Source organism: Heliangelus exortis, chromosome 22 (genome assembly GCF_036169615.1).
Source record: "Heliangelus exortis chromosome 22, bHelExo1.hap1, whole genome shotgun sequence".
In the NCBI taxonomy this organism is placed as follows: Eukaryota; Metazoa; Chordata; class Aves; order Apodiformes; family Trochilidae; genus Heliangelus; species Heliangelus exortis.
In genome coordinates this window covers 2,077,834-2,093,636 of record NC_092443.1, presented here as the reverse complement: position 1 = coordinate 2,093,636, position 15,803 = coordinate 2,077,834, and the positions used below count along the sequence as shown (strand labels likewise).

The following is a 15,803-nucleotide window of genomic DNA, read 5'->3' as shown; positions in this document are numbered from 1 at the left end:
GCCGGGCGCCCGCCCCTCCCACAGCCTGTTGTGTGCGCTGACCAATCGGATAGCGAGTAGGCTGATTGCCAGGGCGTCTCGCCAATGAGAGGACGCCTGTCCTGGAGGGGGTGCGCTCCGCCTCTTGGCGTTCCATTGGAGAACTCTCCTGTCCATCAGGAAAGAAGGCTTCTGATTGGCGGAATCATGGCCCCGCCTCCCGGGGGCGGGCTCTGCACTGTGATCCCTGAGCAGCGGGCGCGGCCCTGGGCAGAGGAGTTCGGCGGCGGGCGGGGCCGGTGAGCGGTATCATGGCGGAGAGCGACTGGGATACGGTCACGGTGCTGCGCAAGAAGGGCCCGAGCGCGGCCCAGGCCAAGTCCAAGCAGGTGACGAGTGACGGGGGAGCCGTTTAGGCCCAGGCAGGAGCCTGGCGCCGCCGAGGCCCGGGCGAGCCTGCGGTCGAGGCCCTCCCGGTGTTGCCGGGGTGGCTGCGGCCCGCGGAGCGCTCACCTGGGCTCCTTTCCTCTCCTTAGGCGATCCTGGCAGCGCAGCGGCGTGGAGAGGACGTGGAGACCTCCAAGAAGTGTGGGTATCCAGCGGTCTGGCAGGGGAAAGCCCTGGGAGCTCTGCCCGGCGGTGCCTGTGCCCCTCTGCCGGCCTCAGGCCTGCCTGGTCCCCCTCTCCGGCCCGCTCCACCGTGAAGGCGGTGCCTGGAAAAGGGGGGGCATGAGGCAGCACCCCCAGCTAAACCACAGGTCTCCCTGACTGGGGCTGAACTGACCTGAGAATCGCCAGGGAGGGTGGGCACCCCAAAGGAGAACAGGCAGCACCCCAAGAGATGAGGCAGCACCCCAAAGGAGAACAGGCAGCACCCCAAGAGATGAGGCAGCACCCCAAGGGGGACAGGCAGCACCCTGGGGAAGGGGAGGAGCACCCCAAGGAGGTCAGACTGCACCCCAAAGAAGGGGGACCACTCCCCTATTGCCAGCTTTAAGTTTATTGTTGCCCTGACTGTTATCTGCAAAGCTCCAAGGACTTTCATGAGCACAAAACATAAGCACCCAGCTCCTGCACCTTATTTCTCTCGTGACCATATGCTTAAGGATGTCACTGATTGCTGCCCTTCCCGTGGCATTGCTCTTGAAAAATTCCCCTTTTCCTGCCTGATGTAAATTCTCAGGTTCTCTCTCCATAGGGAGGAGATGATGGTGTTTGGAAATAACGAGGTGACCCTTGGATGAGGGTTAGGCAGCCTTATCAAGAGACTGAATGTCAAAGAAGGGATTCAAGCTCTGACTTCAATACTGTAACTGAGACAAAACAAATAGCATGGTTTTAAATGTTCTGTTTTCTGCAAACAGAAGTGGAGTTTGGTTATAAAAGGCATCAGGAAATTGATTAAAATCCACTTACTCATGCTGCCTTGTACCTTAGCAAACAGAGTTCAAGCTCTGATATTGACTCCCCCTTGCCATGGCACAAAGCTGTGTTTGGAGTCTGAACGTGAAGTCCCCAAGGAACAGCAAAAAGTGGAGTGAGCTCTGTGTGTGAAGTGAAGGAAGGGGAGGGCTCTGTGGCTGTGTTCACACGTCAGCACCACGTGTGGCATGAGCTGTGTGCCCCGGGGTGGATGGCTCAGTGCTGGTGTTGGCACCAGGAAACCTGGAAAACATCTGGGATCCTGGAAGCTAAATGCATAAAAAAAAACCCCAAACCTATTTTGATACTTTTCGCATTAACTCTGAGCCTTGTTTTGTTTGTTTTTTGGTTTGATTTTTTTTTTTGTTTTTTTGTTCTCTGAATGACAGGGGCAGCAGGCCAAAACAAACAACACTTTATTACAAAGAACACAGCCAAGCTCGACCGAGAGACAGAGGAGCTGCACCATGACAGAGTTCCCCTGGAGGTGGGCAAGGTGATCCAGCAGGGCAGGCAGAGCAAGGGAATGACACAGAAGGACTTGGCCACGGTGAGTGGGGTCTGCTGGGAACCCCAGTGTGGGTTTGGGCACCTCAGGGGTAGGGTGGACACTTCTCCTGTCCCCTGGTGGCAGCTGCAGTGGTGTGTGATGAGCAGGTGGACACAGCAGCACTGATAATCTGATCTCTGGGCCATCTTAGTTATCTAGGAAATGTTTTTTGGGGTTTATTTGTGCAGCCCTTCATCACCTGCTGGGAGATGGAGTGTTGCTGCTGCTGCTGGGGGGGAGCTTTTTTTGGTTTTTTTTTTCCTGCCATCAACTCAGAAACGATGTGAGCATGAACCATCTGGGCCTGACACTGTTCAGCAGTGTGTTGCTGCAGCACATCATCGTGTCACTGCTCCTCTGAGGGGTTTGGAGTCTCCAGGGGGGGTGACATCAGCACTGTGACACTGGGGGGTGGCAGCAGGGGGAAGGGAGCGAGCCTGGAAGCAGCAGTGTTTCTTCTGATCATCCTGGGATAACTTAGAGGCTGTTACTGATCAGAGGGCTGGCACTGGGTGTTGGCTTTGCATGGAGCTGGTGTTGCTGACATCTCCTCTCTTTAGAAAATCAATGAAAAACCCCAAGTTATTGCTGACTATGAATCGGGCAGAGCAATCCCCAACAACCAGGTTATGGGCAAGATCGAAAGAGCCATCGGTAAGTTAAGAAAAGACTTCACTAAAATCCCAACACACACATTTCCAGTGCCTGGCTGGGCCAGTCTGGGCTCAGCTATTTACATTTTCCATGTCAGGAGCTGTAGGTCACTGTGGGTGTGGTGTCATTCCTCTGGGTGCTGATAAAACTTGGATCTGCAGCCTGAGCTTGGAGCTCTCCATTGTTCATTGGGGACCACCCTGGTGTGTGCTTCCCCCCCAAAATCACCAAGATCCAGAGCCCCAGGAAGGGCTGGTGGTACTTGGGAAAGGATTGTGCAGCCTTTAGTGTTGATTTTACTCTCAGAGACCATTTTTCAGGCAGGTGGTGCACAAGCAGGAACTGGAGCTTTGTCTAAAACTACTCCTGGAAAAAACTGAATTAGGGTTCTCCTTAACTCTGGTTCTCTGCCTTCTTTTTTGGATGTTCTCTTCCTTGTAGCAAAAATTTGAGGTGGTTAAAAAGTCATAAAGTGATCATCCTAAAATGATTGGGCACTGACAGGAGCTGATGGTCATCTCCCTTCTCCTGTTTCAGGCCTTAAACTGCGTGGGAAAGACATTGGAAAACCACTGGAAACTGGTCCCAAAGGGAAATGACACCAAAGCCTCGAAATCAGTTTGTTCATCCTGATCTCACCTGGCTGGCTCTCCTCGTCCACCTGGGTCTCACTGCATCTTGCCAAGCTGAACAAGAGGGTTTCAGACTTGCTTTTGGGGGGGAAATCTGCCCAATCTGTTCCTGCTGTAAAAAGACAACCTTAAAGAAGCGATTTTCCTGATTTTTTTTTTTTTTTTTTTTGTTTTTCCTTCCTCCTTTCCAGAGATCGAGGAACTAAACCCCAAAAAATGTGCATCTGAGTTGCCAGAAAACTTGTGCATCTTGGTGTTTAGAAGCAGCTTGTGTTAAGACACGTGTGGGGGGGTCTGAAATGGGATCATTTAATTGGAAAAAATTGGGAGAAGGGTGGGATATTCTATAAAAATAATTGGGGTGAGCTGGGGGCTGATCAGTGTCTGCATTTGACACGATGACTCAGTCACTGCTTCCAAATGACAGTTTGTTCCTTCCTTCCAGACTGTTTTAAAGAGCTCTATAATAAAGTTTGATACCCTTCCTCAGACAGGGGACCAGGGGAGCTGCTCTGTGTCCATCAGCTGCTGCTGAACTTGGTGGTTGGGGGTGACTGGAGCTGCAGCTCCTTTTCCCTCGGGAAGCTGCAATTCCTCACACTGCCTGGGGAGGTCTGGGCTGCCCAGGGCCACTCAGCAGCTTTGGCTGGTAGCCCAGAGCTGAAATCCCTCTGGTCTGAGGGTGAGTGGAGGCTCTGGAGCTCTGTGGGGTGAGGTGGTAGCAGGGGACAGCATGGTCTGAAGCCAGAGCCCTCTGTCTCACCTACCCCTGATTCCTGGAGCAGCTTTGGGAGGTTGTTCCTGAAGGGTGGGGCAGTGCTGGAGCTGTATGGATGGTACTCTGTGGGCCTGGGGTGTAACCTGTGGGGAAGGGAGCTGAGGGGAGAGGTGTCTGTGGCAGGGCCAGAGGGAATCCAGGGTGTGGGGACAGAGAGGGGGAAGCAGGACACCCCCAGGGGCTTGGGGAGAGCTGGAGCCCTGCTGGGCTCAGCCAGTCTGGGCTCTTGGAGCTGGGTGGGGGGCTTGACCAGGGGCTGCTCAATGGCTGAACTGTCTAAAATTCAGTTTTGGAAGCTGAGGGGTAAGAGAAGGGGCCTGGGTGCAGGAGTGGGTGCTGAACCTGTCCTGTTTTTCCCATTTAACAGCAAATTTTTGCCTGGGTGGCAGACGGGCACCTCCAGTGGGGTCAGGGCTGCTCCCTGCCCACAGCTCTGCTCTGTGATGGTCACTGCTCTGCTCCCACCCTCCCCAGTGCCCTCACAGCCAGCAGCAGAGCTGGGCTTCCTTCCCACGTTGTCCCTGTGTCCTGGGGGCTGTTGTGCCTAATCCTGGGTGTGGGAAGGGACCCGTGTCCTGTGCAGCACCTGCTGCCCTGCCCAGCCCTGAGGAGGGGACAGGTCTGTGCAATTCACCCCACTCCATGCCTGGGAGCTGCAGGCAGTAGGAGAGCTGCTCTGAGGAACTGCTGGAATCACTGCCAGGGCTTGGTGCAGAAAATTCATGTTATAAAAAGATGTTTTTTTCCCCGAGCTCTTGCAGGCAGTGGGGGCAGTGACACCTCCCTCTGTGGGGCTGGCACAGCACAGGGAGCAGCTCCAGCAGCTCTCCCACTGCCCAGGGGCTGATGCTGAGAGCTGGAGGTGGAGTGTGAGGTGCTGCTGGGGGGATGCTCTGCCCTGGGGAGCCCTGGAGCTGCTGCCTTCAGTTCTCCTCCCTCTCTTCTGGCACTGAAGAGATGGTGACCTTGTCCTGCAAAGGAAGGGGAGCGGCAGTTACACAACACGTGGGCTGTGTCTAATGTGAAATACCAGGACTTCTTCCAGGCTGCTGAGGGAGAACCTGTGTGCTGATTCCCCAGCTGAGGCAAGGGAGGTGAGCCCAGGGGGCTCCCCAGCCTCTTTTGGGGTCATTTCTGGGGCCGATGGCTCTGCTGAGGACAACGTGGCACCAAACCTGCCAACAGAATCTGCAGCTAAAGCTGTCTCTCCAGGCAGAGAGGGAGCAATGTTTGCATGCCCCCCTCTCAGCAGGCTCTGGGGAGGAGGATCAGCAGCCTCAGCTGCTTCTGGAGCATCTGCCTGATGGCAACAGCAACATTTCTGGGTCAGACCTGCAGCTCGGGGTCACTCATTCACCAGTGACCAGATAAGAGCCAAGCCCTTTGTACCTCCCTGCCGTGTTGGCAGTGAGGGCTCAGGAGGAACCTTCTGGGATCTGCTGAGCTTTCAGAAAATGCTCTTTTGACACCGTGGGGGGCAAGTGGGAGCCCTTTGCCCTGTCCTTACGTCTCGAAAAGTGATGTTGTCGAAGCTCTGGGGAACGTTGCTCTCTGCTGGTGTCCCACTTGCCAGCCCTCGCCTCTTCAGCCAGTACCAGGCTCCAGCAGCCACCAGTGCCAGGACAACGATGGCCAGGAGAACACCAAGCACCACCTCTGTCATGAAGCTGCTGGAGGATTTCCCTGGAGGGAGAAGAGATGCTACCAGGCTCAACCCCCCATCCCAGGAGAGTTGGCTACAGCCCCAGCACCCAGTGGCACAACCAGAAAGAGCCTTCCACCTTCTATTGGCACCCCTAGGCCAGAGTGGCAGCCCCCCTCAGTGCTGTACATAATGTCATCCAGTGCCACTGTCCCTTCCATTGGCCACCTCCGTGTGCTGACCTCAAAGATGATCTGCAAGGGAAGATAGGATGGGGGGGGGGGTGGTGTTGATGGGGAGGGCCACCCACATCCTCTGAGGACCCAAACCCTCACCCGAGTGCCCCCCTACACCCTGGGGTGACCCTGCTCACCTGGAACTCGCTGTGGCTCTGCAGGGGCACCGTGGCTCTCTGCCAGGCACGGCTCTGGTGCCCTGGCATGGTCCACACCGTGCGCTGCCCCGCCACGCTCTGCACCATCACCCGCAGCTCCCCGCAGGCTGCAAGGTGGAGAAGGACAAGTGTCCTGGCATCAGTGGCTACCCAGAGACCCCGAGAGCCACCAGACCTTCCTTGCTGGGCTGTTGGCCCCTGAGGTGGCAGCACCCAGTGGGAAAGGGACATTCCCTATGCCCAGCTGGAGCTAAACCAGAGCCTCTGGGGTCCTGTGGATGGGAGGGGGGTTGCAACGAGCCCCCAGTTCCACCACAGAGAGCTCCTGACCCCCTCCCCAGGGCCAGCAGTGCCTCCTTGCCCCAGCAGTGCTCACAGAGGTGCTCTGGGATGTCCATGTGGTACCAGAACTGGAGGCAGGAGTCAGGAGCAGCAGGCAGGTGCTGGCTCTCCAGCCGGGCAGTGGTGCCTCCAGGGCCCAGCACGCTGGTGTCAAAGTGCACGTAGTGACCTGGACAGGTAGGGACAGAGCACAGGGTGTCCCCCAACTCTGCAGCCCATCCCACCTGCCCAACCTCCCCCAGAAAAGTGCCCAGAATGATGCCCAGAGAATTACAACTCCCACCCAGCCTTTGGGACAGAGCCATCCCTCTCCAGGATGGGGATGCTGTGGAGCCAGGTCCCCTGGGACATTCCTGGGTGACCTGTCCAGCTCAATCCTCTCTTCCTCTCCCCAGCTGGTGCCCTGGGGGGGTTAGGGGTCTCCTACCGTCCCTTGTGCCCAGGGTGTGATCCTGCTCGGGGCCAGGGTACTTGGCAAGGGGGATCCCACTCTTCCATCCCCAGGTGAAGCTGTTCAGGTGGGGGTCCGAGGGGCTGCTCCAGCCACACATGTCCCGCTCAAAGTCACAGGATGCTGGGAGGAAAAGGGGGGGCTGTGATGCATCCCATGTCACAGGCACCTGCTGCCCCCTGTGAGATGGGGCACTTGAGAGGGGGGGGAAAACCTCAGCCCCCTTCCCACTGCCCACAGTGGGATTCCCAGGAGTCATGGCAGAGCTGTGCTGGATGGGACCATCTGTCCCCATCCCCATGGCAGCACATCTCCATGGCTTGTCCCTTCCCCCTCATTGGTCTGCAGTGTCCCCACAGCACGGCTCGGGCTGTCACCTGGCTCGGGGCAGGCTCCCTCTGACACGTGCAGATCATCCAGTGCAATGTACCCGTGGTCACCCCCAGCTCCCACTGCCTCGAACCTGACCTGCCGGAGGGGTGGGCTGAGGCTGGCAGCCACCACGCTGCCCTCCTCACCCCCAGCCTGTCCCCACCCTTGTTCCAAGGCCCCAGGCACCCTGCCCTTTCTCCTACCTGCCAGTCCCCATCTGGCTGGACAGTGACATGGCCACGGTGCCAGGCATCCCCCTCCATGGTGCTCACATCCATCACCTTCCTCTGCACCCCATGCTGCTCCACGAAGACGCCGAGGGAGCCTGTGCAGGGCACCCACCATGGAGAGGGCGACCAGGGCTCCATCGTGTGGAACCCCCACCCATCCAGAGGTGCCCTGGGGGGTCTCAGTGCTCACCTGGGGTCCCTGCACTCAGCTGGTACCAGAAGGCCAAGCAGTGGGTGGGTGCTGAGGGCTGGTATGGCTGGGAGGTGAGCACAGCTGCTTGTCCTGCAGGCAGGGAGCCCCTGCCCGTGCTCACCACCATGTAATGGCCTGGGAGGAGAGGAAAGGAGAGAAACCCCCCCATGCTGTGACCCCCACCCAGCCCTGCTGGGGGCACCCCGGGCTGATGGGGCCAGGGAAACCCCCTGGGTTGGGGGGAGCCCCAGGGCTGAAAATCTGTGGGTTTGGGGAACTCTGTACAGGAGTGGCCCTACACATCCTGGGACAGGCAGGCAGGGAGGGCACTCAGGGAAGGCAGGAATGGCAGGGGGGGCACTCAGGGCAGGCAGGGAGGGCACTCAGGGCAGGCAGGGAGGGCAGCAGAGGCTCCACCATAGCCCCTGGCAGCCATGGCTCAGTACCTGCAGCAGTGCCAGTGGTGTGGTCAGCCCTGGGGCCAGCGGTGGGGCCGGTGCCATTGCTCTGCCACTGCCAGGTGTGCTGCCCACTGCCTGCCAGGCTGCACCCATCCACCTCGAAGGAGCAGGAGAGCTCAGCCCCGCAGGGCCCGGGTGTCAGTGCCAGGTCATCCAGTGCCACGTCCCCCCAGAAGCCATCCCGCAGGGCCTCGAAAACCAACTGCCACCAAGACAGCGGTGTCAGAGGGTCTGTGCCCCGCTGGCACCCGGGGGGATGGGGGGGTGACCCTCACCCGGTACCGCCGGGGGCCCGTGGCAGGCAGCGTGGCCTCTGCCCGGTGCCAGAGGCTGCCTTGGCTTCCCCGCCGGGTCCACAGAACCTTCTCCTCCCCTCCCTCCAGCCGCAGCTTGAGGTTCAGGGTGCCTGAGCAGAGAGGAGGATTGGGGTCAGCACCCCACAGCCCTCGGAACCCCGCAGTCCCCGGGGGAGCAGAGTGGGGCTGGGCTGTGTACCGATCCGTGGGCCGGCCAGGCGGTACCAGAAGGAAAGGCAGCGTGGGGTGGTGCTGGGCTCCTGGCTGTGGGTGAGGAGCTGTGCCCGCTGGTCACGGGTGTGCAGGGCAGAGGGGTCAGCAGACAAGAAGAAGCCTGAGGGTTGGGGACAAGCAAATTGGAGGGGACACGGGTATGGGTGCTCTGAGCTGTGCCTGCATCACCCTCATCCTGGTCCTGGGACCAGGTGTCCCCAGGCTGAGCTCACCCCATGGACACGGGGCTGCTGTGTGCAAGGAGCACATCCTGGCCCTGAGGACAGGAGGGTGTGGGGTCCCCAGGAGAGGATCCATCCCCTTACAGCCAGCCTTACCAGAGCCAGTGGTGTGGTCAGGACCCTGCCCCTGCCCCTTGCCATAAATCCATCTGAAGTCACTGGACTGATCCTGGTACCAGCCACACATTCCCCTTTCAAAATTGCAGGAGAGCTCTGGCCGGAGGGAGGGGACCATGGTGAGAGAGGGGGGGATAGGGGACCCCACAAACAAACGGGTCCCCAGAATGTCCCTTTCCCCCTGCTCCCAGTTCATCCCACGCAGGTGCCCTGGGGTAGGATTAGTGTTTGTCCCCAGCCCCAGGGCTTCTGGACCATGGTCCTGTCCCTGGGCTGGGGACAGGGTGGGCAGTAAAGAGGCAGCCCCCATGGCAGTAGCAGTGCCCACCTCTGTCACTGGGGGTCCAGGATCCCCATCCTGCTGCCCTCCCTGCCCATGTGTCTGTGTCCATACCTGTGGCCTCCGGAGGCACCACACTGGGGTGACACTGCACAAATGTCACGTTGTCGATGGCAGCACTGCTCCCCAAGTCCTGCAGATCCACCAGTGCCAGGAGCTCGACCTGGGGGTGCCACAGCTGAAGTGAGCTCCGGAGTGCCTGGTGGCACTGGCACTGCTCTGCCCTGCATCCAGCCATCCAGGCTGGTCCCTGTGCCCTGGAGGCACCTGGAAGGGCCGGCTCCTCTCTCCCAGTGGGACACGGATGTGTCCCTCAGCCGTGCCACCGTGCCCCAGTGTGTGCCAGGCCGGATGAGTGGTGCCAGTGGTGTGATCTGTGATGCTGATGGCGAGGAAGCCTGGGCAGGAGAGGAGGGATGAGAGATGGAGCTGTGGGGACCAGCCCCCAACAACCTCCCCCGGGAACCCCCCAGGGTGCCAGCATCCAACCCACAGCCACAGGGAACAGGGACACCCCAGCTCCAGGATGGAGTGATGGGCAGAGCAGGGCTGGCAGAGACAGCAAAGGTGTGTGTGTGTGTGTGTAAGGGTGTCTGCCATGTGGCAGGGACAGCCAGGGAGCAGGCAGGACACCCCGGGGATGGGCAGGGGGTTACCTTGAGGCCCACTGTGGATGTGGTAGCTCAACTCCAGGGTGCAGGCAGGGCCAGAGGGGCCCAGCAGAGGTGTGCGTGCTTTGGCAGCAGCCACCATTTGTCCTTCCCCTTCCTGGAGGGCCAAGAAAGCTCCTGGGCAAGGAAATAACTTGAGAAGTTGGGGCAGGGACCCCTCATTCTTGGCTTCACACCCTGCCTGGGCATCACCCCCACCCTTCCTGCAGGGGAAGGGCACCCACCCACCCCATCCAGGTGGGAACAAGGAGAGGGTCCCTGAATCCTGGGAACCCCCATGATGCTGGGGTACAAGGGACATTGGCCATCGGGAATGGCCTTACCAGTGAGGATGGTGGCAGCAGGCTTGGTGGACTTGGTGTCCCTCTGCACACCCCAGCGCAGCCGCCCCACGCTGACATCGTGCCAGCCCCCAGCCCCTGCCTCAAAGGTGGTGGCTCCTGCAAAATGCCCCACGTATCCCAGTGGCCTTGTGGGCACCCGCACGCCCTGGCCTGGCCAGCCAGGTTGTACCCAGGTCACCCTGCCTGGGTTCCCTCTGCCACTTGGCTACCAGGGGCTGGGGTCCCCCAGGGTCTCACCGCAGCGCTGCTCGTCGGAGCCATCAGTGCACGTCTGAGCGAAGTCACAGACCAGCTCTGCACCAATGCATTCCCCACTGTCACAAGCCACCTCCTCAGCTGCACAGGGACCAGCACCCACCCGGCTGGGCAGTGTGGGTGAAAGCTTTTCTGATGGTGAAACCCACCCGAATGGAGAGCAGTGGTGAGAGGGCTCAGCAGACTCAGTGTCACCCTTTCAAGCCATGGTCCCCTGTTCCCCATCCTCCCCCCGGCTCTCTGTGTCCCCCAGCCCCATCCCTGCCCTGCTGGCTGCCACCAGGTGAAGAGGACAGAGGGGCCTGTGGGACATAGCTCAGGCTGGAGTTTTAGGGTGAGGGGGTAGGGGGTGTTACAGCTGCAGGATGAGGACACCAGGAACCCGGGCTGTGGTTCAAGGGCAAGCACTCACCATGCCGTGCCCGGGATGGGCACCATGATGAGCAGAGGGACAGCCAGACCCTGGGATGGGTCCTTCAGGGGCACAATACACCTGGGGACAGCTGCTCCTGCCAGAGCAGGGGCAGGGGACAGCCACCCTCCAGCTCACCTTGCTCCCGCACACAGCCTGGGGACAGGATCAGGTCATCAATGGCCACGGTCCCTGTGCCACTGGCCACCCCTTCAATCAGCACCTGTGGGGAGGAATCATGCCAGCAACATCAATCTGGGGGCTTGCAGAGGGGGCACTGGGGTGCCATGGGGTGGGGAATCCTGGGATCAGCCAACACAGATGGAGGAGAGGAGTGTCCCAGGAGGAGACCTGGTGGGAGCAGGGGCAATGCTGGGGCTTGAAGGGGTGGTGGGCCCTGCACATAGCTATGGCCTTGGGCTCTCTTGGGGTGTCCTAAGAGTGCCATTGGGGTATCTGCCAAGGCCAGGTTAGCAAGGGGGTTGGGTTGTGTGGGTGGCCCTGGGGGACAGAAGACAGGATGTTGGGAAGGCATAGGGTGACAAGGGACAGATGAACACCTCCCCCTTCCCCTGTTTGCAGTGAGGTAGTTCCTGGGCTGGGGTGGCTGGGAGGGGAATTTGGAGGCACAGGAACATGAGTGTGGGACATGCCAACCCCAGAGGCTCGGCTCAGCTCAGCTCTCTGGTTCCTACTTGGAGTGGCTCTGTGTCCCTCACCCGGCAGGCAGCCCAGCTTGCCCCAGCCTACCTTGAAGCTCTCTGTCACGTTGAAATTCACTCTTTCCCGGACCCAGAAGCTGCCCAGGTCCCCTGTCCTCTCCCTCAGCAGGTGCTTGGTGGAGCTGGTCACATAGGAGATGCTGAGGCTGCTGGTAGCTGAGCCGTGGAGGTGGCAGTACAGGACGAGCTGGGGACAGGGGGTGAGTGAGCCCCAAAGCACTGGGCAGGGGTGCATAACCCCATGGCAGGGCTGCTGCCCCACACCATGGTCACAGAGCTGGGGCTGGAGGAGCTCAGAGATGCCACCAAACCACCCCCAAACACCCCCTACCCAGGGCCAACCCCAGCCCCATGCAGGGGTCCCCAAGGCTGGGGACCTTGTCCCTTGCTACCGCACAGGCTGTGACGAGGGGCTTGGCTGTGACTCACGGAGCAGGAGCTGGTGGCCTGGAAAGTGGGACTGCTGAGCCGAGCTGGGCTGGTGGCCCCTGCAGCCAAGGGGCTGCCCACGTGGAGGTAAAAACCTGCAGGAAATGCCAGGAAGGGCTGAGTGGTGCCAGGGAAGGTGTGAGGGTGTCAGGGAATGGTTTCCAGGCACAGTGTTAAGCCAAGCCCAGGTGCCTGTTACCCCAGGGGCTGAAGGGCAAACTGAGTCCAGTTGTGCCCCAGGGACTGCCCACTAGTGCTGGTGCCCACTGAGGTACCTGTCCTGCTGTTGTGGCTGTGGTCTCGGGTGGGGATGCTGTCTCTTTTCCCCAGGCTCAGGCTTGTGTTCCTCTCCCATGTTAGCTGCCCAGCCTCTGTCTCCCAGCTGCAGAAACCTTGCTCAAAGGAGCAGAGGGTGAAGGGCTCTGCGGGGAAGGGAGAGCAGAGCAGTGACCCAGTAAGATCCTTGTCATGGGCTGACCCCTCCTCAAACCTCTTGAGGTGATTCAGCCCCCTGGACACGCAGGCGTGGGGCAGAGCTGGGCTGCCTGGAGGATTTGGCTTTGCCCTACAGGTCAGATTCTCAGCCCATCTGTGGGGTAGGGGTCTGGCAGGCAGGACCCCAAAGCTGGGGCCAGAGATGCTCACTGCAGCGTGTGGTGTCCTCATCCCAGCTGTCCCCGCAGTCATCGGTGCCATCGCAGAACCGGTGCTGGGCCAGGCAGCTGCCCCGGCTGCACCGGCTCTCCTGTGCCCCACAGACCAGCTGCCCGGGCTCTGGGGTAGTGGGGACACACAGTTAGCACATGGCTGGACCCCAGAGACCTCAGAGCATGAGATGACCCCACATCCTTCCTTCCCTGGGGTCACTCAAAGGAAAGGCTTTTGCTGCCCACACCGCTTCCTGGACAGGACAAGACGCCCCCAGCACACCATGGGCAGTGGGCAGCCCTTGTGGGTGCAAAGCCCAAAGGAGATTCCCCCAGAATCTTGGCTCCTGTCTCATCCCAGAGGATACGGGACTCACCCTGCAAGCCACAGTTCCTGAAGATGAGGTCATCGAGTGCCAGGGTTGCCCCACACGCAGGTGGTTGGGTCAGGGAGAAGATGAACTGCCAGCAAGACACCAGGGATGGTGTGAGCTGGGAACCTTGGGCTCCAGATGCTCCTCCTGGCCCCAGCTCAGGGGATGGTACCAAGGTCCCAACATGGCCCTCTCTCACCTGAAACTGATCCCTGACCCGTCCTGGGTAGGTGACCAGCTGGTGCCAGCCCTCGCCTTGTTGCCTTGGGCTCTGCCACAGCCCAACCACCTCATCCCCCTGTGCCATGGCCAGGCCCAGCACTGGCTGCTCCATCCCGTTCAGCCCTGCAGGAGCCCCAAAATGTGGCTTCAGAATCGGGCATCCCACGGGGACAAACCAAGCCCCTCCAGCTCTGGGGATGGGACCCCTGGGACTCACCAGCTCTGCTTGTGGGATGGCAAGGACCCATCTTGAGGTGTCAGTGGCTCTGTCCCTGTCATGAGGGCAGGTGGCCCCATCCCTCCCCACTGCCCCCATCACCACTTCCCTGTGCCCGGTACCCCATACCCACCCTGGGTGCCCTCACAGCTTCCTGACAGGTGGTACCAGGCCCTGATCTCACACGTGGCAGCTGCTTCTCTCATCACTGGTGACCTGAGCCAGGCTGTGGCCGTGGTCTTTGCCGGGGGTGACACGGTGACCATGAACCACCCTGGGGAGGGCAGAGACCAGAGCAGGGGCTGCAGCCCCATGGGATGGCACTGGAGCCATGGTCCTGCTTACCATGGTCCTGCTCTAACCCCTACACCCTACAAGGATGAGTGTCCCAGCACACCAGCTTCAGGGCACCCACAGCCCAGGGTGCATTGGCATGCGTGCCTGCAGCCTGCTCACCAGCCCAGCAGCTCCCACTTACCCAGGTCAGTGCCCACAGTGTGGTCTGAGGGGGGTCCTGTGCCCCACGAGGCTGTGCTGGCCCGGCCCCTCACCCATCTGTGAGCTGAGGTGCTCACGTCCTGCCAGCCGCAGTCTCCTTCCTCGAAATCACAGCTGAAGGGCTCTGCTGAGCCCTGCAGGTACCCTGGGATGAGCAGATGGGGTGTCAGGGCAGGATGGGGGTCATCCTGAGGGCTTGCACCCACCTCAGGATCCTGCAACCACCCTAGGAATTTATGCCCACCTCAGGAACCTGCTCCCACTCTAGGGACCTCTCCTACCTGGGGAGTCCTTCATCTACCCTGGGTTCCTGTACCCACCCTCAGCACCCGTCCCAGGGACCTGCACCCACAGTGCCCCCAGTAGCAGGGTTGGGGAGTGGGGCTGGTGCCCGGGCACCCACCACACTGGTTCTCATCAGAGCAGTCACTGCAGTTGCAGATGAAGTCACAGAGCTGCCCCGCTGAGCTGCTGCAGCTGTTGACCACCACGGACCCACCTGGGAGGACAGCAATGGCTACAGGAGAGACAACAGGACAGGGGCTGAAACCCCACCAGGACATGGTGCCTGCAGCAGGGACACCCTGCAGGTGACATCTGCCTGGGCTCCCCAGTTTGGGACCTGGCTTGAGGGAGCACTGAGCTCTCAGCAGCATCATCCCTTGGATGGGATCCCCCACCTCCCCCAACCCTCCCATTGCCACCTCCCACTGCCAGCCCCTGACTCTCACACCCCAGCTCCCATTTTGTGGGAAACAAGATTCTCAGGGAACCCTGACATCCTCATGGGACCCCATACTGGGGTGGGATGGAGCAGGGCAGCCAGTGCTGTGTCCCCTTCCCCTCCCCATGACCCCAGTGCCAGCAGAGCTCACCCTGAAGCAGCAGGAGGATCAGCATCGCCTCTCCGGCCATCTCAGCCTCTGGGCTGCAGCGAGGGGAAAATGGAGCTGGGAGATGAGGGGCTGGCAGGGGAGGTCACACTGTGAGTCAGGGGGATGGGATCTGCTCCCCAGGGCCGGCCTCGTGTTGGACTTCAGCCCCACTGTTATCAGCTCCAGCCATGGGGTTTATGGCTCTTTGCAGGGCTGGGACAGGTGACCTGCAGCCCTGTGGCCCAGCACTGCCACCACCATCACTGGCAGTGGCCCCAGGAGACCTTCATCTCCTTTACCTCATTGAACCCCCCTTCCTCAGCCCCCCCTTTTCCAGTCATGCCGAGGTGCTGGGTGTTGCTCTGAGTGGGATGGGGACAGTGGCCCTCTCCAGCTCAGCAAGGGGAAAGGCCACTTCTTGCTGCTGAGCCAGTGGTGCTGCCAGCCCTGGAGGAGCTGCCACCTCAGCCAGGGCAGAGGGGGGCTGTGCCATGCTGTGCCAGCTGCCTGGGCTCTGCCATGTCTAACCACGGGGAGAAACAGTCCTTGACCATGAGGAGCAACGGGAGAGCCTTTGGGTGCAGGACACAGGCTGGCAGAGGGGTGCACCTGGCCAAGGAAGGCAACTGTGCTGGGGGCAGTGGGAATAGAATCATAGAACCATCAAGGTTAGAAAAGAGCTCTAAGATCACTGAGTAGGGTCCTTCCCCCAGGACCACCCTGCTCTTCCCTCTACCAGACATGCAGATCCAACGCTTTCTCCCCATTTGCATCACCTTCTGCTGTCCCCACCTCAGACCCCGCCAGGTCAGGACCCCCACAGAGGGCT

General features: G+C 60.3%; 2 protein-coding genes across 2 annotated transcripts; one reads left to right on the top strand and one right to left on the bottom strand.

Annotated features, from left to right (window-relative positions):
- Positions 1-206: 206 nt before the first annotated feature.
- EDF1 (endothelial differentiation related factor 1) lies at positions 207-3,743 on the top strand. Its single transcript, XM_071766521.1, has 5 exons — positions 207-368; positions 516-567; positions 1,791-1,951; positions 2,512-2,605; positions 3,143-3,743. The coding sequence occupies exons 1-5, from the start codon at positions 291-293 to the stop codon at positions 3,202-3,204; spliced, it is 447 nt and encodes a 148-aa protein (XP_071622622.1). The 5' UTR covers positions 207-290; the 3' UTR covers positions 3,205-3,743.
- A 978-nt stretch (positions 3,744-4,721) lies between these two features.
- Positions 4,722-15,788, bottom strand: MAMDC4 (MAM domain containing 4). Its single transcript, XM_071766237.1, has 29 exons — positions 14,975-15,788; positions 14,503-14,616; positions 14,080-14,244; positions 13,735-13,875; positions 13,362-13,507; positions 13,166-13,250; positions 12,787-12,915; positions 12,417-12,563; positions 12,142-12,236; positions 11,741-11,899; positions 11,129-11,213; positions 10,561-10,710; positions 10,303-10,419; positions 9,965-10,096; positions 9,576-9,706; positions 9,363-9,471; positions 8,948-9,064; positions 8,596-8,730; positions 8,376-8,506; positions 8,086-8,302; positions 7,637-7,774; positions 7,420-7,541; positions 7,222-7,312; positions 6,821-6,967; positions 6,428-6,562; positions 6,031-6,158; positions 5,797-5,911; positions 5,523-5,698; positions 4,722-4,986 (listed from the first exon to the last, which is right to left on the bottom strand). Exons 1-29 carry the CDS (start codon positions 15,012-15,014, stop codon positions 4,939-4,941), a joined length of 3,645 nt encoding a protein of 1,214 aa, XP_071622338.1. The 5' UTR covers positions 15,015-15,788; the 3' UTR covers positions 4,722-4,938.
- Positions 15,789-15,803: the final 15 nt, after the last annotated feature.

Excerpts from the sequence above, each read along its gene's own strand:
- EDF1 (XM_071766521.1), top strand. The coding sequence starts at position 291 with ATGGCGGAGAGCGACTGGGATACGGTCACGGTGCTGCGCAAGAAGGGC. Across the intron at positions 568-1,790 it reads CGTGGAGACCTCCAAGAAGT|GGGCAGCAGGCCAAAACAAA; the intron begins GTGGGTATCCAG and ends TCTGAATGACAG. Across the intron at positions 2,606-3,142 it reads CAAGATCGAAAGAGCCATCG|GCCTTAAACTGCGTGGGAAA; the intron begins GTAAGTTAAGAA and ends CTCCTGTTTCAG.
- MAMDC4 (XM_071766237.1), bottom strand. The coding sequence starts at position 15,014 with ATGGCCGGAGAGGCGATGCTGATCCTCCTGCTGCTTCAGG. Across the intron at positions 7,313-7,419 it reads AGCCAGATGGGGACTGGCAG|GTCAGGTTCGAGGCAGTGGG; the intron begins GTAGGAGAAAGG and ends CCCCTCCGGCAG. Across the intron at positions 5,912-6,030 it reads AGAGCCACAGCGAGTTCCAG|ATCATCTTTGAGGTCAGCAC; the intron begins GTGAGCAGGGTC and ends CTTCCCTTGCAG.